Raw genomic sequence first — 22,327 nt, forward strand, 5'->3', positions numbered from 1 at the left:
CAACGCCCTTTCAGCAAACCTCAATTGACAGGATGCTCCAGAGGGCATAAGTAGCAGTGGCCACGGAAACTGAATTGACTGAAAGGCGCCTACCTCTGACCCCAGATCTAGCCTTTGCCCCCTATTAACCAGAACACCCCAAGCTCTCCATCAGTTTTGGTTTCGGATTCTCCTTTACTCAACCCAAGGACACGTGCACTGGATCGTGGGTCACCCAGCGCCGAGCAGCATCTGGAAGGCGTTCACCCTGGTCTAGTTAGAAAAGGGAAACTTAAACCAACTGCAAACGCGGGTATCAAACGCAAGAGGCGTCCTACAGAACATTTGGTGATTGGTGACTCTGGGGTGGTTGGAACGGGGGCTCTATCGCAAGTAGGCATGGAACAGCCAGCTTGGGTGCACAACCTGGTGTTGGTCCTTCAGGTCCAAGTGAGGGCCATTGTAAAGGACGAACTTAATAAATTGATGGAGCGGGTAGACAAGCTTGCATCCTTGGTTGAAGCTTGGGTTGGTAAAACAGAGGCAATCTTAACGGGAAATGATTCTGTAAATTACCCGAAACCACAGGCAGCCCCTTCCATCACCAGGTTGGAACCCATAGTGATAAACAATATGCCCCCCTTCTCAATCCAAAACCACACTATCCAGGAGGGCACAAGCAAACGGCAAATTCAAGCAGCAGAGGCAGGGAGAAATCGCAGGCCCCACACAGCAAGGTCACCATCACGTGACTATCTCCCACAGGGGATTAGTCACAGGGGTGGTGCGAAGTCTGCCCCACGAGAAGAAAGCAATGAAGTAAGGTCAGCCTCACCATTCATTAACCTCCCCCTGGCCTCAACACCCTATGTAATCATTCTAACTGGTGTCCCAGATCTGAACAAGAATTTTAGGGAAACTCATTCTGCATTAAAAAACAAATTTATATTTTGGATGGCTAAGCATTGCCAATTTTCTTACAAGGACACAGATTAAATTCTCATCACACGCAGGGTGAGATGAGTGAGCTGGAGTCCAGAAGATGTCCCTGTGGACTGCGTTGTTTCAGGATCCCAATGTTTGTACAAGCTCTCCTAGATTGGAACCATCGAAGGATAGATGGTGGCAGAAGGCCTTTCCCACTGGGTAATTTTTATCCCCCAGGGTTCAACCCACTTAAAAAAAGGCGGGATGGCTATGAGAGGGGGGTGTGGAACCAGACTTAGCAACACACTATTCTGGGACAGGACCAACCCAGTTCATTACTCAATAATCTACCACTTACTAATAGATTCAATCCTGTAGAATCTGTGGATTGACTTGCACGCACGGGGCACCCATATGGGAGATCTGATCCACAATGGGAGTCCTTGGGTGGCTCAATCCAACAGGGGGATCCCACACAGTGGTGCGGGTTTTCAAAGCAGAAAGGGGAAGAGGTCAAGGTGCATGTGGGAGGAGAGAGTGGAGTTGAAAGTGGAGGACGGAAGAGGGCCCCTAATATCCTACCACTGTCTGATCTTTCCCTAGAGAGCACCCAGGCACCTAAAATCAACCGTGGGTGACTGCAAATTCCCCCAGTACAGCTGACCACCCTGATGTTAAAAACGGCCCACAGACGGAGGGGCTGGAAACGATCAACCCACTGCCCCAAGGTCACGCAGCGAAGCATGGTGCTCAGTCCATCAATTCTGAAATTTGCACAGGCCCTCCCAGGATGCAGGTTCTCTCCTGGAACATAGCAGGACTCACCTCGAAATTAGATAACCCAGAGTGGGGGTTATTTATAGGGCAACATGAGATCTGCATGTTTCAGGAAAGATGGGCTAGGCCGGACAAACACGGAGTGGGCTACGCTTCATTTAGCATAACAGCTACTACTGCGGGTAGGGGAAGGCCATCAGGGGGACTGTGCACCTGGGTTGGTGTGCATCTGGGTTGTGCTGTGAAACAGATAGAGACATCATCACGCAACATCCTTTGTATCTTTTGACCTTCTCTACGAAGGTTAGAATTGCACTAATAAATGTCTATTCACATCCGGTCTGTTATGGCCAAGAATCACCAAATCTTGACCAACTGACTGCCCTTCTGCTAACAATCCCTGACAACTTTGGGTAATCATAGGCAGGGATTTAAACTGCCGGTTCGAACTATTGAATGGCCTGGTTACAGGTAACCCAAGTGATGAGGACCTCCATTGGGAAAATACCAGAGCCCAACATTCTGCCAACACGGACCCCATTAGTTTTGCAGATGAATACCCTCACACTGAACCTCTCATTAAGAGCGTGCAAGTGTCGCTCTAAATCCGACACACCTGGGAACAACACCTTTAACAGACTGAGGCAAGCCTCTATTATAGATTACATTCTGGTAGATACAAAATTTTGGCACAGGGTGCTATACTTTAAAATCATGCCCACTATGATAGTGACCATAACGCTCTTATCATAGAGGTAATTTCACCCTGTGTTAAGAATGCATCAGAAGCACTAACACCACCTGACTCCAGATTAAAATTGACTAATGGCAGGAGGAGAGTTCGCTGGGGTGATTTCTGCCATTCTCAAGAAAAGCTGGCTTCATTATACAAAACAATTATTCCATTTCTCGCCTTGAATGACGGTATCCCCAATTCCTTCTCCAAAATCTTCAATAATCATCAAGATCTATTATCCACTATGGCTAATATCTACAACCCAAATAAAAGATCATGGGGCACTAGAAGACCTTGTCACCCATGGTACAATTATAGTTTTATCATGGCCAAGGCAGATATAATTGCTGCAATTAAACATAAAGACAGGGTGCTAGTCAGAGAGAAAAAGGTAGCCCACAAAAATGTCATTATGAAAGCAAAAAAAAGTTGGGAGTGCCAAAAATGGGGTACCTTGAGAAGTGCCTTAAGTTCTCATGTTATGAAGTTTTTCTGGAATATGTTAATACGGGAACCCAAGAAGCCAAACTGGCCATAGAACCCAATATTGGGGCGAACGAATGGAAGGCACGTTTCGAATCCTTATGCCTAAGGGTAGAGGACGAGGATGGACCTGTGGGCAACACATGCATGCCCCCTGAGACAACCTTTCCAGCAGTCCCTGATCTCCCTCAAAGAGATAACTGATGCAGTGAGCAGGATTACACCAAGGCTCCATGGCTTGGCAAGATCCCTGGGGACCTTTTTCGCTCTGAACCTGCTATCTGGGCCCCCTATGTGTGGTCTTTGTTCAATGCCATCCTGCAGGGAATGGCGATCCCCAATACCTGGGCGGGGGCCGGAATTATACTTATTTTCAAAAAGCGTTCTCCGCTCCTCCCTGCTAATTATTGCCCTATCAGTCTTATTGATGTAAGTCTAAAAATATTTGCTTGCGAACTCCTGGGGCGACTACAGAACTGGATGGATGAGCATAATGTCCTTAGCACCCTCCAAGCCGGGTTTAGAGCATAGGTCTCTACAATCGATCAGATTTTCAGGCTACAATTGTTATACATGAAATCTGTTTGTATAGAGGGTGGCAGCCGCTACCTAATTTGTGTGGATCTCAAATCCGCATTTGATCTGGTACCGAGGGGAAAACTATGGGCACTCCTACAGGCTATCGGTGTCCCACCATATCTCTGCTATCAGCTGATATGTTTGCATGAATGCATTTTTGCCCAAATTTGGTTTGGCAAAAACGGCGAACTTACAGCTCCCCTGCCGGTAGAAAGAGGTGTACGCCAAGGTTGTGTCCTGGCCCCAACACTTTTTTGCCTTTTTATCAACGGCTTAGTCGAGTCACTGATTGCAGGGAAGGACATTGATGCCCCCAAGCTAGCGAATCGCAAAATACCTGCGATGATGTTCGTGGACGACACCCTCCTCCTCTCAAAATCACTCATGGGAATTCAGAGGGTCCTTAACATCTTTAGTGTTTTCTGTAGGAACCGGGGTCTGGAGATCAACCTTCAGAAAACTAAGTACATGGTATCAAACACTAGCAATAGCACCGGCCTAATCCCTGTCTAGATGAGAGTCCGTTAGAGAGGGTGTCTATTTTCGAGTACCTTGGGATCCTGCTTACTGAAAAAATTTGACTGGGGTGCACAAATTCAGAAAGCAAGACTGAAGTTGGCACAGACAACAGGGGGTCTGACAAAGGTATTAAGGAGCTGTACTCACAAATTCATAGGCCCGGCAGTGGAAATTTACAAAGCAGAAGCCAGGGGTACTCCCCTTTACGCTGCCGAAATTTAGGGCCATCTCCCCCTGGGCTCTCTCTATCGAGTATTGAGAATTTCTCTGCTGGGTCTTCCCCCTAACTCCCCACTGATACCTCTAAGAATGGGCCTGGGAATCAGACAAATGGCAGATAAAGCTGCTCTTAGACTCCTCTTATATTGGCGACGACTGTGGAGCACCCCGGAATTGTGGACGAGCTGAATGAAGTGTTGAGTCTACAGGGTGCAGACAAATTACCATGGTTGACAAACATTAGGAACACCTGTGTTGCCATGGGGAGGGGCAACATGTGGACTAATCCAGAAGAAAACTGCCCCAGAACTTCTAGGAAGGACTTGATGGGGAGTTATAGGGAGCTCAAACGAGCAGAGATACAGAGGAGCCCCTTAGTTGGCCGACTTAACCTAGAGCTTCTAGAAGTAAAAGATCAATACAGACTAGAACCTGCTTTGGACAATATCCAGCCACTCCTGGCTAAGAAGTTATATCTGTAGTTAAGACATGGGGTGCTCCAGTTGCGTGTGTTTACCAGCAAGTGGGCGGTCTCACCTGTTCTGGGTTGCCCAGCCTGTAATAACTCAGTGGAGACAGAATATCATGTGATATTCTTCTGCCAAGGTTACAGGAGGGCGAGGATCCGATGGCTTTTTCAGCTATGCAGAAACTAGGGATCCAGACACTGTAGTGAAGTTTATAGGCTATTGAAACACGACACCCACATACCCATTGTGTTCTCTATTTCACATTTTTTATTCTCCATGTGGTGCACACGCAGGGCTATTTTAAAGTCGAACTCATAGCCCTGGCCAACTCATTGTTTTATATTTTTTAAACTAGGCCCTGATTATCTTTTCTCTTTTGCTACTTTTATGCCGGATCAAATTATTTTATGACCTTTTAACGATCCTTTTTAACTATAATGTGTTGTACAAATTGTTTTTATATTCTTCTTTGTATCCATTTTCAAATGTTGCTAGGAGAGGGCCACCTTGATTGCAATAGAATTGCTGGTATGGGGCTATTGTAATGACCTTGGTGTTGTCTAGGTATTGCATATGCATTTTAAAGAGCACGGTCTAAGAATAACGTAAAAATGTCCACACTGCTGATGTAATGCACAAGCACTTTATTGAAATTAATACCCATAGGCTTATTGCAGGCCCCCAGAGCCAGGTTCAGGGGAGGGTTGAGTATTACATGTTCAATGTATATGTCTCTTTGCTGTCCAGGAACAGTTTAAGCACTCAACTCTCCCTGATTTCTCTAACAATGTAAATGAGATTAGCTGCCTAAGTACCCTACACTCACTCTTCCAAATTTTTATTTAGAGTCAAGTGTTTTGGGTCCTCTGCAATGGCCACTTTTTTGCTCGTGCACACGGAATTTATTGAACCCAATGCAAAAGCCACCATGCTGCTTTAATATTGCACATACACTTTACGACTCCCACATTCATAGGTTAGCTTCGGATATGTGGAGGTGGGTCAGTGGGATAGATGAGTAGGGTTATGCAACATGATTGTAAGTCTATGCCAACAATGTGCTATCTAGTGCCCATCGCAGATCAATGGCTATTGTTATTAAGTTGAATGTAATGTATTGTATTTTTATCTGTGCTTTGATGGCCATACTGGCCGAAATAAAAGTTTTTTGATGATGATGATGAAATAAACATATTAATGATTTTCGCCGAGCAAAATAAAATTAAAATAAAACATGAGCGATGAATCATCTAGTCACGAGCAATACTCATGGTGTACAAGTTGACATAAATTTCCCCATACCTGGTCTTTCAGGGCAATACACAGATCAATCTATACAATGATAAATAAGCCGATCTGAATGGCTATTCACCCTCAAACAATGTCTATGGTCTATTACCACTCTGACCACCACTCACACATGAGGCGTGCACATTGTTTCACTGCTCCATGGACTTTGGCAGGTACATGGACTCACGCAGAATATTCATTTCCTCCCACGCGCACCATGTCACTCCCAACCACTCAAAGACGGCACCCATAGTCACCAGCGCCCTCACATGACGACTCTGTCACACTTCACGCGCCCGCAACCACACCCACCTCCCTCGGCGCCCGACAGTAACATGAAATACCCGAGCCGTCACACCGAGCAATTCCCAAGCTGGTGAGAGGTCGGGTAGGTGCAAGATTCTGTGCCCTCTGACAAAACTGTGAGTATCAACATACTTCCTCCTCACGCATACATACGCTAAGAGTCCACGAGTAAATGCAGCAACAATACCTTTCTGTTATGTAGATGGTGATGGCAAGCTTCCTCTCGCTATGATTTATGGAGCATCCTACCCACCTTTGTCTAGGTAAGCTGTCCTCAGCCATTTTCCCTCCACTTCCTATTCTTGCTACCCCTACTATCACGGTATGTATTAAAATGTGTGCCATCAATGGGAACTGGCTAATTGATCACTACTACCATGATGGTCTTGATGGTCACGACATGATCATCCTATACCACAGCCTGCCCCCCCCCCCCTATCCTGATATATAATGGGACAGTCTTTGTCAACTTGCACACCATGAGTATTGCTAGTGACTAGATGATTCATCGCTCATGTTTTATTTTATTTTATTTTGCTCGGCGAAACTCATTAATATGTTTATTTAACTATTCGCCTAACCAATCCACATGTGACAACCTTAACTTGTGGCCCCCCCATATTATGATGCTGTGGTCCACCAATTAGGGAACTTGAGTTTGCACTGAAATGGCACTACTTCATTGAATTTTGAATTATCTGTATTTCTTTCTTTCCCCTTTTTTGTTGAATTAGATAAGGATCACTCTTTGGGTCCATTGCAGTGGCACTTTCCTTTCAATGAGGCCACTGCACAATCCCTCTTACTTATCGCTTCCCTACGGTCCTGAAGAAGCGCGTAGAATCTCCTCCTGAGACCATTCTATAGCGTGAAACATGTCGACCTTACCCCCTTTTTAATAAAACCCTGCACTTGTTTAGCTACTGAGGGTCATAAATACTCTCCGACAGCACATAACCTTTTAACTATGACAGAGGGATCGCCCTGATTATATTAATCTACCACAGAACCCTCTAGTAATTTTTAAGTTTTACACTTCACTTAACACTGCACACAGACGTGCACACAACTTACGGCTAGCGCTATAAAGTGACCATTCGGGGGACCCCGTAGGGCATTGCAGCACCTGCCCAACGAGGAGCATCTATGATCAAGAGCAGACGTCCCAGGAATGAAGGTCACACCCAGAGCAAGCCATGTGACCAGCATCACATTGCAATCATTTGAAATTCAGATGTTCACACAGAAGGTAAGTTGATACAGGAGGGTGAAATGTAACTTTGAAGATACTATAAACACATTTCCCAGATTCCCCTTCCAATTCCCACAATTCTCTGACCTAAACTTATAAAGACACAGAACAATATTCTTGATGAACGCTATCACAGTCAGTTAACAACTACATCAAAACTCACTCTAATGACACTCACAAATAATGTTAACTTGGTGAATTGTAGACATCTGCTATTTATAAATCAACATATATCTTTCCACTGGAAAATTAATTGGATATCCTTATCACTGAAATATGGTTCTCTCTCTCCTCTAAACTTTACTGCCTACTAGATAAGAGGGAGATGTGGCTATTATCCACAAATACTCCACTGTCTGTGAACTGATAAATGCTTATTTATTTGAGGATTTACAAGCCCTCACCATAGATCAAAGAAACTCCCCTTACACAAAGACAGAATTCACATTGTATATTTATCACCTGCTGTGGCACAAAAGCCTGTTTGTTTTAGAACCGCTTGACTTTATGACATCACAGCTCTTGTCATTATGTAGACACCTTTTTCTAAGTAACTTCAACTTGCTCTGTACTATCTGACAAGATTCGCGCCTCTTACCTCAAACACTTTTTCATACAAAATGACCTACTTCAACATTATACTCGGCCTACACAAAAACATGGCCAATGTGATTCCCAAAGTTGACCATATTCAGATCTATAATCTTTGCAATATGAACTGATCACATCACTCCATATTCTCTTTTAACATCAAGACCTCTCATTGACCCCTAATTGAAACGAATCATAACACTCTGACCACTGTTAGCTACAGCCATAACCATATTCACTCTGTATTGTAAACCATCCATCTATCTGAACCACTCCCTCCATCCTAATTTGTTTGTATTAGTTGCCCAGCAGAATTAAAGAAGCACATACATACTAAACAAAATATTATCTGCTAAAAAAACAATTTTAAATCCATGAAAAGGATAGCATCCTGATTCAACAATGAGGTCAACAACAAAATGAATGCCATATGTGTCACAGAAAGAAATCCCCTTAAATTCAGAACTTGCCAACTTACCCTCAGAGCAAAAAGTCTACAAAAATCTTCTTTCTTGAACAAAAGCAGGATTTTTCAGAGACAAAATCCAGAAAACATCAAACAAAATCCTACCAAACTCTTTTTGATTGTAACCCAAATAATGTCTTGGAATCCCCACTTCTCCACGTGAAAATTTAAATTGCAAAGATCTTTCAGATTACTTTACCAAGAAAATACAAAAACTGAGATTGGCTGTCTTTCTCCATCTCCTGAGGCCTACCCATGTATTATCAGCAGAAAATAACATGGGCTTCTTTCAGACACAGCTTAGAGTCAGTTCATAAGGTTACAATAGCTAGCACCAAATCTTCATCTTACTCCTCAGGTTCTATGTCTCCTTCTCCCGCAAAATAGCATGTAGAAGCTCTACCTCCCCTCCAAAAAAGTTCAAAAACCATTCAACTTCCCAGTTCTTAATATGAGGCTGTGGTTACAGGTGGGGCTCATCGACAATCATGTTTTGGGCACATGCATTTATTTTTCCTCAACACCAGAATAGGAGCGAGAAAAACAGAAAAAGGGGAAGGAAGGAAGTAGAGAAAGATGAAAACCCACTGACAAAGTGAGAAAGCCGGGATGGAAAAAACTTGCAAGAGTGAGATAAAGAGGAGGAAGGGCCTGGTGGTGGATTAAAAAGGCATGATCTGGAATCAAAACTATGTCGCCATAGTATTTAGCACCCTGGCTTGACAGCTCTGGCCTTGCGCTTCTGAGCAAACTTTAGGCCCTGGAACTAATTATTTTAGAAATTAAGCACTGCGTCGTCTCAGGGATTGCAATGTCAGCTAAATTGTTAATTTTCACTCTAGACAAATCTATGAATCTAGCATTTGAAGGTAATCACTAAAAGTATCAGATACAAAAAGAAACCTTTAACAACTATAAAAGCATTCCTTTCTACCCAATATTTTAAAACGGATGTTTAAATGCTAATAATATCGCAAACTAAACATGGAAATGCCCTTCTTACTGGACTACGGGGCATATCATCAAGGGGCCGCGATAAAATTATCGCCGCTTTAGCGTCCGTTTTCGGGTGAAAAGCGGAGATAATTTTATCACACTATCAGCAAGGACACGCAATGGCTCTGTGCCAGTTTTCCTAACGCCCATCTTTGCAATGCCAATGATATGCAAAGTGGGCGTACCCTGCTAAACTAACGTGGAGAATGTCCCTAACAGACATTTCTCCAATTATCAAGCTAATCGCTAACCTGTGTAGCGACGAGAAAAGTAGCGTTAACCGCGCTTATCGCAGGTTTGCTTATGCCTGCTTTTAAACTGACCAAGCCATTATAGTCTATGGCTGGTGGATCATAATGATGAGACCACCCTGCCCTATCATCAACGTATCGCCTATCGCTGTGCGATTATCGCTGGATTTCCGGCGATGATCGCACATTTTGCAGCTATCGCTGGATTTTTTAACGCATTGGTGATAAGCGTTGCTGATAGCACGCTATCTCTGCGATAAAATCCAGGGATAGCCGGCGATAATTATCCTCGCGCTATGCGCGCTTAGCGATAATTATCGCCGGCTGTTGCTGAAATGCCCCCAACTGAGTTATTGCTGGACTCTTAAAGCAGTCCTTTACTCTACGGACAGACTCATTTCTACCAGGAATATTGGTAGGATCTGCGCTTTTCCTGGATCTCTCAGATAACTTTTGCTAGATGCCTGCACTCTCTCTCTCTCTCTCCCTCTCTCTCTCTCTCTCTCTCTCCAAAAACAGATTTCCTCACATATAAAACTATTCACCTCAACTCACTGATCTACCTCTTCAAAAGGGCAGATTCAACTGAACATTCAGTTGCAAGTCTTCACATGATTTCACATTTCAGGAAAAGGTCCAACATAAAATGTACTTTTACAGGATGTGCACTAAATATATGGATTGCCCTTCCTTCCCATAAAAGAACCGACCACTTCCTCCAGGTAATCCAAGTAAAAAAAGATGCTCTAAATGATTCAGGAGTTCTCCCTATGGTCAACCCCATACTATTTAGGAAGTTTTAAACCTCAATTTCTTTCAGGGAATGTTGTTTTCTCCTTGAAATACTGTCAGCACCTTAACCTGAATTGCACATGTAAAGCACGCTATCCCACTTTGCGGGTCAGTGGCGCTACATTAAAAGCTATATTCATACAGAAATAAGTGGAAGAATAAATGGTAATATAGTTTTGTTTGTAATGGATGCCAAGAATATGATGAAGGTGGCGATTCACATTAAAATAAATATTTGGCAAAAAAAGGTGTGCAAGTTAATATAATCAGTTGTAAATGATAGATATGTGATGTTTGACTAATGTCTGGACTTAACCTGTTTGAAATCTATATTTTTATTTTGCTAAATGTATGGCTGCTCCTATGTGCGAACTTACTGTGCATCCTCTAACTCATTCAATGAGAAAAAGGCATATCTTCTACCATTGGCAATGCCTTTGAATCAGATTCTACACTTTAAAAATTCTGGAGAACCAGAAAATGCATCTTTCAAAATAATTTACAGTTTTAATAGGCTTTAATAAACATACACACCAGAGCATTTGAAGTATATGGTAGCTACAATGGAATTCAAAAACAGACATTTTGAGGACTTCTAAATCCAAAGAATTTTCCATCCAATTTGGGTCTTCAAAATGTATTTTTGTTAAATTAATTTGACTGGTGCATAATATCTGTAAGCCAGAGAATTACCAGTGCGTATCAAATCTCTGAATGCGGAAGATCAAGCATTGAAACCTCTGGACTTCTATGGTTACAGGAAAGGTATACTTCTCAAGATTATAGGCTTCAACTGCCTTGGCAGAATGACCAACAACTAACAAAACATGCCAGCGATAGCTTAACTATCTTGAATGCAATTTTGGGGACACTACAAGTTGCCAGACTTGTTCTAAAACCTTTGATTTGGTCAGTCAATACATTTTTACAGGATTCCATTTGCAAGGTCTTTGGACATGACCGTGAAGTTTATTGACTTACGGTTCAGAAAAAAATTATTTATGCAAAATACGCAGAGTGAATTTCATATCGTTGCAATGTTGAAGAAGATCATGTTTTTATGGAAAGGAGACGCATGTGGTCCAAGCATTCAGAATACCCATCACCTTATCTCAAGAATGTACGCTGAATTGGGAAACATAAATTATCACCCACAATTTGCTTTTAGTGTTGATCTTTCCTTTTCTACGTCATTGGTGCACTAGGGCATCTGTTCTGATCTCAAGAGTCAGTGGTGTTGTCAGTGCAATGACTATCAATAAGGTAATGTTTGCAATAGCAATCCGGTTTAGGTAAATCTTCAAAGCTTGAGTGATAACCCTTAAAAAGTAGAAGTTCCCTTCTCTGTGTATTCACACGCCTCTACGATACCGGGTAAAGCACTTCTCTTCCCGAATCATCTTCTGGTGGTGAGGATTGTCTGTTAGCTGCAGCGGTCTCAACTCGGCAGTCATCAAGTTCTGGGCCTGATTATACTTTACTTTTCTTGGTACCAGTAGGAGGGAAGCTAAACATGTTAATGTACATTTTGTCATGAGCAGCTGATTCAGACATGCAGTAGCATGTACTATCTTGTCACACTACATGTTTAACGTAATCAGGAGATATCCATGAACATGACAAACAGGAGGCAGAGACTGATGGCATGTCCTCTCTGAAGTCATTGTACTATATAAGAAACTTTGTCCTACTATGAGACAAGGCTTTTTTTCAGGGCAACTAGTGTCTTGATTTCTGGCAGACTTCTTTTCTGCCATCTTCTTACCAGCATCAAAGTTTCTTTTCAAGCTCAGCCAACTGCTTCTAAAATTAGAAAAACTTCATTTTTTCTGCAGAATATTATAAGAAATCAGACAAACTCCATCATTGTCTCAGTAGCTCACTTGCAGCATGTGGATGCTGGATTGATCCAGGGAACAAAAACCATATGCACATGGAAGTATGCTCCAAGTTTGGGGGACTCATCTATCAAATGTGTACCCACCCAGCAAATGGAGACAAGGCCTTATTGGCCTGTGAATATGCATATCCAGCCAAGTTCTGAGCACACCGGCTTGCAGCTGCCTTCTGTGTTTGAAATCCTGACCTTTCAAATGTGACTCATCTCTTTGGAAAGCCGTCTTTTGTAGATTAACCTTGTAAGTGAGGGCTGCAGATAACTGGGGCCTTGGTGTATGTTTGATGGACTTGTCCACATAATAGAGAACCATACAGATAATATTAACAGAATTCACTTGCATCAGTTTTGCACTGTTAATGAATTGAACTTCAGTGTGTGGATTTCATTCACTATTGGCCATGATCAATTTTTTGTGGAACAATACGTCCAATGAAAATACATTTTCAGATCTGGTAGTTTGTGTGGCCAAACTATTCTATTTGGTGGACCAGTTCTGCAAATGTGGACTATATCTGCTTGCTGTAAATCGGTGTCTGTTAGTAGTCTGGTCAAGACAGACTCCTTCCACTGTGCACTTTGTAAGTAATTTAAAGGACAATACATTGCATGTGCATGGGTCAACAATTCTGACTTTAGTTTAGTAGAACAAAGTCCCATTTGGAATGTCAGTCCACTGCATGCATACTACAGCCATCTGTGCTGCATGTTTGGTTTAACAAAAGATGTAGACTGCGTTTCTCTATATTTGTGGTGCAGGAGTGGTGATCAGTTCAGTCAAACACAGAGCATATCCATTGGTAGCATGTGATGTCACCGGGCATTCGGGTCTGGTATGTTATGAGTACATCAATGAAATGAATTGAACAATATATTTCAAATGACTTAAAGTTTGCCTTTCTATAGTGATTGCATTACACTATGATAAAAAAAACTTTTAAAACCCTTGAATGTATTTTTAGTAGGGAGGACGACAAACTTACAACATATACGGCCACAAAAGTTCCAAGTAAAGAGAGTTAAATCCTAAACACGTTTCAACTCACCACTGATGACCTTATAGAATAAGTTACAAATCGCATTACCAAGAACATCCATGAATAAGTTACATACACCAGCACTATGTGCATCAACACCTTCTCCAATTACATCGCATGTCGTGACATATATTCAAAAGTGGGGGAGCTGCTCAACTGCTTGTTGTGCACATCAAGATATTCCTAGGTCCAGCACATATTCTACTGCGATCCATATACGTCCAAAAACATCCTGGTCATTCATGTAACTGCCACTCACATGCACATTCCCACTATCCCCGTCCCATTCTCCTTGCCTCTGCTCAGACATCTCTGCCTGCTGGTACCTGCTCCGCATATCCCACCCTCCCATAAAGACTCTTTGACAGTAAGTGTCAAATAAACATCCTCCTAGTACTCATGAGTCATTCGCAAACAGACGTGTGATCTGCATGCATTTTATCCACCCCAGAAACCCAAGGGCTATTTTCACACATTCATTGCATCTTTGTGCCCTCAAACGCATCTCTGCTAGCCATGTACGAGTACATGCTTTAAAGGTACTCGGGTACCTGTCCCATAACTGCAGGCCACCCATGAGATGAGCACTATTTCTGGTAACAATGCACCCCTCGGAAATACTCTTGGCACCAATGAACCATCCATACACTCCTAGAGCCACCGAGCTCTCCAGACACATTCCCGGCATGCATTTGCATTCGAAATACATTCTTGGCACCCATGCGTCCTCTAAGCACCGTCCTGGCTTGAACGTGGCCACCTCAGATCCTGTTGCATTTCTCATGTTTCTTTCTCTCGCGGCTAATACCCCTCCCTAGGAGTGAACCCTCTAAATGCTTCTGTGTGCTTTCAGTCCTAGCTTGGTAGCTTGGAGGCATCAAGCTGGGAGGTTTGGGGCAGGACATGGATAGCTGATGATTGAGTGAATTTTGCAGCGTGCTACTTGCAAAACATTAAAAAAGTTGAGAGCATTAAATTACTGCGTTACACGTGATGCAGAGCTGTGAACCTATTGAAGCCCCTATGACTGGAAAAGACAACAATTAAAAAGTCCAAGTGACATTAAATAATGTGCTGCTAAAACTCAATGTCATCAGTGATGTCATCTATGATGTAATTAGGGACATTTTATAAGTTGAAAACAATTACATTATTGATGGGATCTTTTGTGCCAAGATGCCTCAGTGAACCAAATGCCACCTACAGAGTTCTACGTCTAGCTGTCGGTCAAGGAGGCAAATGCCAACAGGGCTACCTTAGTCGCACACTATTCTCAGGATGATAAAATGGGTAACATTTTATAGTGTAACATTATCACCTGGCATTCAGCGTCTAGAAACAGGAGGACGTCATCCTGGAGTGTAATATAAATGAGATATTATTAGGATCTTCTCATTTAAGCAAGGCCATTTTACAAAGACATGTTAGCATAATTATCTGAAATGGGGCATTTATTGACTTTTCATCTTCTGTATTGAAGCTTTTATGCCCCCCCCCCCCCCACCCATCACTCGACTTCATTAGGCATTTGTCTTTAGAAAAGATCTGCTAATCTATTCGTTTTAATTTCTATGTAGTGGTAGCACAAACAAAAAACATGTTAAATCTCATGTTTGAAAAACATATTGTAAAACACCCGTCCAAAGTCTTGAAAATTCGTACACATACTAGTGAAAATCCAAATGCTAATAATAAGCTGGTGCTGGAAACACGATGTTTACAGTATGGATACAAACATTCATAAAACTGGCAATGCCTAAACATCTGCTGTGAGATTCTATGTTTGACAGGTGTACAGGAAAGCAGCGCTTTCCTAGGTCAGAAGAAATACAAATTGACACATTTAAGAAGAAGGCTCAGTTTTACAAAGCAATGAACAATCCATCTGTAGGAATGTGGAATCTGACTGCATGGTTGCCCCCATTTTTTCCCGGTGTTTTGCTGGTTTTTTACTTGGTTTAGCTGGGATCCTGCTATTCAGGACCCCAGCCTAGCTGCTTCCTCTCTAAAATGATTCCCAGTACTTTTGGAACACTCCAGATTGGATTCTGGGTAACCCTTATAAGCCCCTAGTATATGGTATACTATGTACCCAGGGCATAGTACCCCAGAGGCCTACCAGGGGCTGCAGCATGTATTATGCCCCCCCCCTGGGAAGCCTTCGAAAATGACACCACAGGACTGCTACTGCAGCCTCGGTAAGGTGGTGCATGCACCCCTTACTGAGATATAGGTTCACTATATCTCTCAATATCACTGTACATATAAACCTATCAGTAACCCCTATGGCAGGCCTAACTAATCCTGAAGGCAGGGTGCTGGGTTTTATGTGAGAGGGTGCCCATGCATGAGCAGAGCCACTCTGCAGCCTTCGGAACCTTTATTCCGGGGTTGTTTGTGATGCAGTCAAACCATATACTCTTAAGTGCATTATAACCAAACGGTAAATGCTAACTTTGGGATGGCTGTACGGAAACATGTTGTGTTTGGTGTCAAACACCTTGGAATCATACCCCCACACCAGTAACTGGTGTGGGAGTATGATCCCACCCTTCTAAAGGGAGAGACATGACAGCACCGGTATACCCGGTACCAGCTAACAGAGCCCTGCCATCACAAAATTGGTGCTGCCAGCCACAGACACGAGTCTGCCCTCCTGCTGCTGGACGAAACTTCGGCAAAGGAGGCCTGGACAATAGGTTTCCTGTCACAGGGAGATGTCATCACCTCCCAGACAGGCTTTAGTGTATTGGGGCTGAGTGGGTGCCCTCCAATAGTGTTTTGAAGTTCAGCACTGGGGGCACATTTGGTATCCCTGTGCTTAGTCCAGTTCAAACCGGTTGCAGGGGCTACCAGCCCCTGCTCTGGCATGAAACTGAACAAAGGAAATGGGTGTAGCCACCCCTCTTTCCTGAACCTCCCACAGGTGGGTCCCCAGAGTATGTTCAACCCCTTCCTTGGGTATAAAGAAGGAACCCCTGACTTTAGATTACACCCAGACGAAACTCTGATACTGAATCCTGGAACTTCGACGGTCTACATTGAACTAGATGACTGAAGAATCTCCCTTGGAGTGAAGGTGTAACTCCCATGAAAGGCAGGCACCAAAGACGCATCTGTCCGGTTAGCATCTCCGAAGCTTCCGCTGGACTCCGAAGAATTTTGGAACTTAGGATGTGGGTTTCCCTGGTCTTAGAGGTTGATCAGCATCCACAGCAAGTCTGAGGCCTGTATCCCTTGTGGCGACCATTCAACCCGAACCCCTGTACACCGCAAACATTTGCAGAAGCATCAGCTTTCCAGCGACTTCTGCAGCTGAGCTTTGGGTTACTTGTAGCCCTGACCCCGAGCAGCATTTGCACCAAAGATTGCCTGCTTACACTCCATGAGTGTTCCGTGAGCTGGCCCTTTGTGTTTTCTCTTGAGGTCCCTTCATGATCCCTAGTCCGTCGACTGGTGGGTCTCTGTGAAGGCAACTTTACTTCTGCTTGGGCTTAGGTGGTTGCGTCAGACGTGCCCTGACTCTCCATCACTTGGGGAGTCCCCAGGACCTTGCTGGTCTACACCGAAGCATCTTTTCTTTTTCGGCACTGGTTGCTGCTGCCAAGGCTTGTTGGGTCCAATCCATGCACCGACACAGCAGCACTCTACATCCTTTGTGGGACAGCTCAAATCCAGCTCCTGGTTGTCCTCGACGCCTTCTGGTCCTCGTGGCTGCGGAGTCAAGCTTCACCTCTTCGCACCTGAAACACCCAACATTGGTGGGCATTCGTCTATCGTGCCCCTGGTCACTGGCAAGTGACCCAGACTCAGTCCCCTCTGCTTTCAGGTTTTTCTGATCTTTGATCCAGGTTTGGATCACACTGGATACTTCTCTCCTTCCCGGCAGCAGCACTTTGCAGCAGATCGCCATTGAAATCAACGACGATTCCCGACACCATTTGATACCTATGCACCCGGCTTTCCTGGGTGAGGTAACTCGAGTACTCCAGTGCTCCCTTGGGTGCTGGCCCTAGAACCCCCTAAGTCTAAAGGGGTTTGCTCAAAGTCCTCTCCTAAGTGTCCTTAACTTCTAAAATCCCAACCGCGACTTTCCCATAGAATAGTACGGGGCTCGCGCCTGTGTTCTCACACTGCACGCATCCCCCGTGGGTCTCCTGTGTCACTACCTTGGGTGGTTCCTTGGGGTCCCAGAAATTCTATGTGCTCTAGGCACTGTGTCTAGTCAAGTCGTGGTTCTTATACCACTTTATTAATATATGGTTTGGTCCGCCCCTAGGGCCCATTGAATATTGTGCTATTTACTGTTGTTTTAGAACTGTATTATTGTGTGCCTTGCTCTCTAACTTCATAAAGAGGTTAGTAGAGTGTGTTTAGAAATAAATACATATATTTTATATATACCTTGTGTGGTTCTCCTTTCATTTAGTAATTCAAGAGGTTATAATCTGGTAAACCAAGATGCTTTACACTCCTTCAAGACTTAGCCTGAAGGCTGCTCTCCACAGCTACCACTAGGATAGCTTTCAATAAAGGTTGTCTTTAAACCTATCATCAATAAGGGTTGTTTGGACTGGTGCAAGGTGCCTACTATAACTAGTGGACAGCATATGGCAGGCCAACTTCTCACACCATCTAGTTATGCTATGGACATTCTTTGAAACCAAATCCCTTTTCATCTGGGATCACAAGCAAACCTCACGATTTCAGAAAGCATCTGAAAACCAGGCTCTTTTCATCGACCCTGTAATCTACACTTGTGTTGTCCTATGATCGTTTCTCCAGTAGGCAAGAAGTGCAGATGTAGCGCTAAGACACCTCAGGGTATAAGCCGCGCTTTAAAAATATAAATTAAATCAAATCTATACCAAACTGCATTCAGGGGCATCACGAAGAAAAGCAACGCAGACACCTGAAGGTGGCTTTTCATATGGCTTTTCAGTGCACGAATCGGTGCCACCCAGAGGCGCAGCTATCAGTGGTGTAGAGGATGGAGAGGTGCGGTGCCCACTTAACCTGGATTATTGTTGGAATTTATGACCTCCTAGCTCGTCACTATGGCTTGTCACCAAGCACCTTGCCGTTTGTAAGGCCTGTGCTGGGGTATGTTGAAAGGCCGCCTTCTTTTTTTTTTTTTTTTTTTTTTTATTGAGCAAATTCATAGAGTGATCAACAGTGCACCTATTGACGAATCACTGCGTCATCTTCAATGTACATCATTAATTAAGACATTGGGACAATTCGACAGAGTGCCATCTTCATGTAATCCTAGCAACCATATTATTCGATATTTGAGGAAAGTGTAATAAATTGATATTTTTTGGACATGAAAGGCCGCCTTCTTGATAACCCGTTCACGAGATGCCTGCCTCAGGAGACCTTCCGCTGTGCTGTACGTATTTTGGGCAGATTTAAAGCTAAAATAATTTCATCTCTTATGAAACGCGCAGGCAGAACAGTTATGTTTACTTTAAAATGTTGTATTATAAAATCAAGTCTTTCAGCCCTTTGGTTTATTTTTAATGTGAGCTGTATTGTCTACTAAAGCATGTGTTACATGTATATGTTTGCAGATAGCACTGGCCAAACTCAGAATGTTGTGTTAAACCGACGTCTGTCAAGCAAGGCTTGTTTGTAGGGAAATAAATAAGAGCCCTTTGCACACACTCTGTGGCCTCACGTGACACCGATGAGCACATGTGTGCATTAATGAGCACCCGAGGTCACAGGGGTCACCTCCACCTGTTTGCCACCGTGCACAGACACTGCGGTCGTCTGACCTGTGCGCCGCCTCTAACATCTGAAAGGCACTTAGCAAGGATGACCAGCGAACTCGAGAGCGCGAGGCGCTGCCAGATGAGTCCATCGCCTCCCATCACACCTGTTCTGGCAACTGTAATAACGGATTGTCTCTGCAGCTTGACTTGTGGCCGGAGAGTGCTACTTTCTGCCGCGCGGAGGTCAGCTGGGTGACAGGGCGGCCGCTTGTGTGGCATTCCCATTTGTTGCAAAGGCGATTTTTACAGTCAAACGGGATCAGCCGGGTACTTGACACATCAAGGGAGCAAGCTAACTGCGCACATAGATGGACACAAGGGGGGCTGGGGCTGGGCGAGCGCAGGGAAATGGAGGTTACATTTTACCTGCTGATGAAGCGTCACCCTCGTTAGCGGCTGCAATGATGTCGGAAATGCCATTGAAAACTGGTAAAACTGTCGGGGCTGAGGAGAACATCTCCGCAGAGCCTTCGTACACCGTCACCGCGTCCATCGCTGGGCTCAGAACCACGGAGCCGTTCGCATACTGGAAGGAAAAACATAATCTTTGTATCCCCAAATGAAAGGAGTCATCAGTTATTATGTACGGTGTTTACACACAAACACATCCACAATTAAAATAAATATTAAACATCACATTTCAGTGTAACCTGTGACAAACTGAAAGAAACATTACGTTACAAATGCAAGAAGTTGTCGAGTTCTATTGGACGTGCTGAGCCTTGCAATTTAAATTGTGAGGTTGTCAAAATTTCCATTTAAGTGCAATACAGCATGCTTCAGCTCCAGATGGAGATTTACACCTTGTAGTAGGAGTACATGTCCCTATCCTTTTACATGAGGTGGCGGGGACACATACAACTCAAAATTCCTGTTTAAGGTTACTACTATTGTGTTACCGGCCGGGTTTAGGTGTGCCAGCCGATTGTAATCCTATATAGCATGGAGAGAAATTACCACCACACAATGCACACATTCAAAAGAATAGAGAGGTAGGCCTCATCTCAGGGAAATGATATGCATTACAAGCAAACCTTCTAAGTGAAGGCACATAAATACAGCTCACAGTCTGGGCTCCATCATCTGCTTGTGCTGCAATGCGTCGTGAATGCTAGACACTAGCTAAAGTTGCATCATTGTGTGTGTGTTTGTTTGAGCCATGCAATTCCTTATGACACGTCCTTGAGTGTTCATAGAGTAGTGTTAGAAGTCATGTGTTTTAAAAAAAACTATTACCAATTTACATATTGGTAACTCTCTTTAAGAGTATATCTATAATTTTACAATTTGATTTGAAAAAGTGTCTGGAAAGTTTAGCTATAGGATTATTTTTTGCATTAATTATATTTTATATTTTCTTTATTTTTTTTAACATGTTTACGATGTGCTTTATATGGGTGTCTGTAATGTCTGAAGTTACATTACCATTTTTTGGGCGGTTGGCTTTGTGTTATCCCTCTCCCCGCAGATTTCTATGTAATGTCCTTTGAGTGCTTGTGAGTTGCCATGCATGGTGTTTGATGAACTCCAAGGCACATATTGAGTGGATTTTAGCCCAAATTGACTAAAGTGGTAATGGAGTAGACAAGGGTGCAACTTTACCAAACTTACCCTTTTGTAGGTGTGTTCCTTCCTCTGCCAACCTTCATTTTCCCCTTTCTACTGTTACTTCGAAGTAGATATTTCCCATTTTCAACCCACTACCCCTTGCCACTTCCACATTTAAATCTAAAATTTCAGAATGCAGATACTGAGTTCTATGCACTCATGAAGAGAACCCACACATAAGAGATAGTAGGCATAGAGCAATGTCTCCAATCTCCATCCTTGTGAATTTCCATCTAAGAGTATGTGAGCAGAACTACAGGAGTACTTCTACACATACTAGATCATTTGTGCACATACCCCATAATTATGTCAATACTGTCTATTCTAGAGCAGAGTTAAAAAAAAACACAGTTCCAACAAAAATGTAATGGTGGTGCGTGCTACCGAAAGCAGTAAACTGATGGCTGTGCAATGCAAAAGTTGTAAATTTCATGCATGCCTTAAAAAAAGAGAACAAACACATAACATGAACTCTGTCCATTACATTGCCACATATGCAATTTAAAGACACTAATCACATGCTGGCATTGTAAATTCTGCTGTTTATCTACTGAGACTGATAAAGCGGGTACCAGTGACATGCGTAGTAATACTAACTGTTATTACAAGAGCAATGTTGCTAATTGGCCTGTTTATTTGATGCAACACGGATTACTGGAACATACAGAACTATTAAATAGCAGCATCTGTACAAGTAAGAGTTATATTTAAAAAGTTAAGTACCTTAGTGGCGGGGGGTTGTTTTCTCTATATCAAGTTAACGGGTTCAGCTTACAAGTGAATGTCTGTGCTGCATTTGTGGCACTCAGGTGTCACAAGAGCGGTGAATACTCACGTCTTACACTGACACTACCTATAGTTTCATCACAGTTGAAGACAAGATAATCATGAAAAATCAGTCCAGCGCACCGAAACGTTCTTGATAAAAGCAATCACAAAGCCATGACAGCATAACTGTGATGTTTAAAGAAGCAGGGGGTAACCAATAAGCACGCAGTAATGTAAAACCTGGGGGAAAAGTCTGAAAGAGAAATGGTGCTGCCTGCTCTGCTGTTATGAAATTCAGTTTCAAACTTACTAATGTACTACACAGCAACAATACACAACATAAACAATAGCGCAGGACAACTTTCATACACTAATAGATTTTTGACACAGGCACAGCGCAACGACACAGTATCGTGTACAAGGAACCCCGGATAATACGTGCAAACCAGGCACAATGAGGTGGGGAAATGCGAACAACTCTAGGAGTTCACATGACGCAAGACTAAATAAAGTCACGCAAAGCCTTTAGCGTGGGCTTGCATGGAATACCAGCGCCAAATGACAACAGGAGCAGCAACGGACAAAAAAAGTGACATGATATTTTAAC

The 22,327-nt window shown here is 43.3% G+C and overlaps 1 protein-coding gene across 1 annotated transcript in view; it reads right to left on the minus strand.

The window, feature by feature from the left end:
* The window catches only part of PTPRQ (protein tyrosine phosphatase receptor type Q), a 1,724,016-nt gene that overhangs the window by 968,575 nt on the left and 733,114 nt on the right, over positions 1–22,327 (minus strand). Inside the window, exon 28 of the mRNA XM_085652983.1 lies at positions 19,711–19,870. Coding sequence (XP_085509109.1) covers positions 19,711–19,870 — 160 coding nt within the window. The remainder of the gene's footprint in view (positions 1–19,710; positions 19,871–22,327) is intronic.

This window comes from Triturus cristatus, chromosome 4_1 (assembly GCF_964204655.1).
Source record: "Triturus cristatus chromosome 4_1, aTriCri1.1, whole genome shotgun sequence".
NCBI classification, from domain to species: Eukaryota; Metazoa; Chordata; class Amphibia; order Caudata; family Salamandridae; genus Triturus; species Triturus cristatus.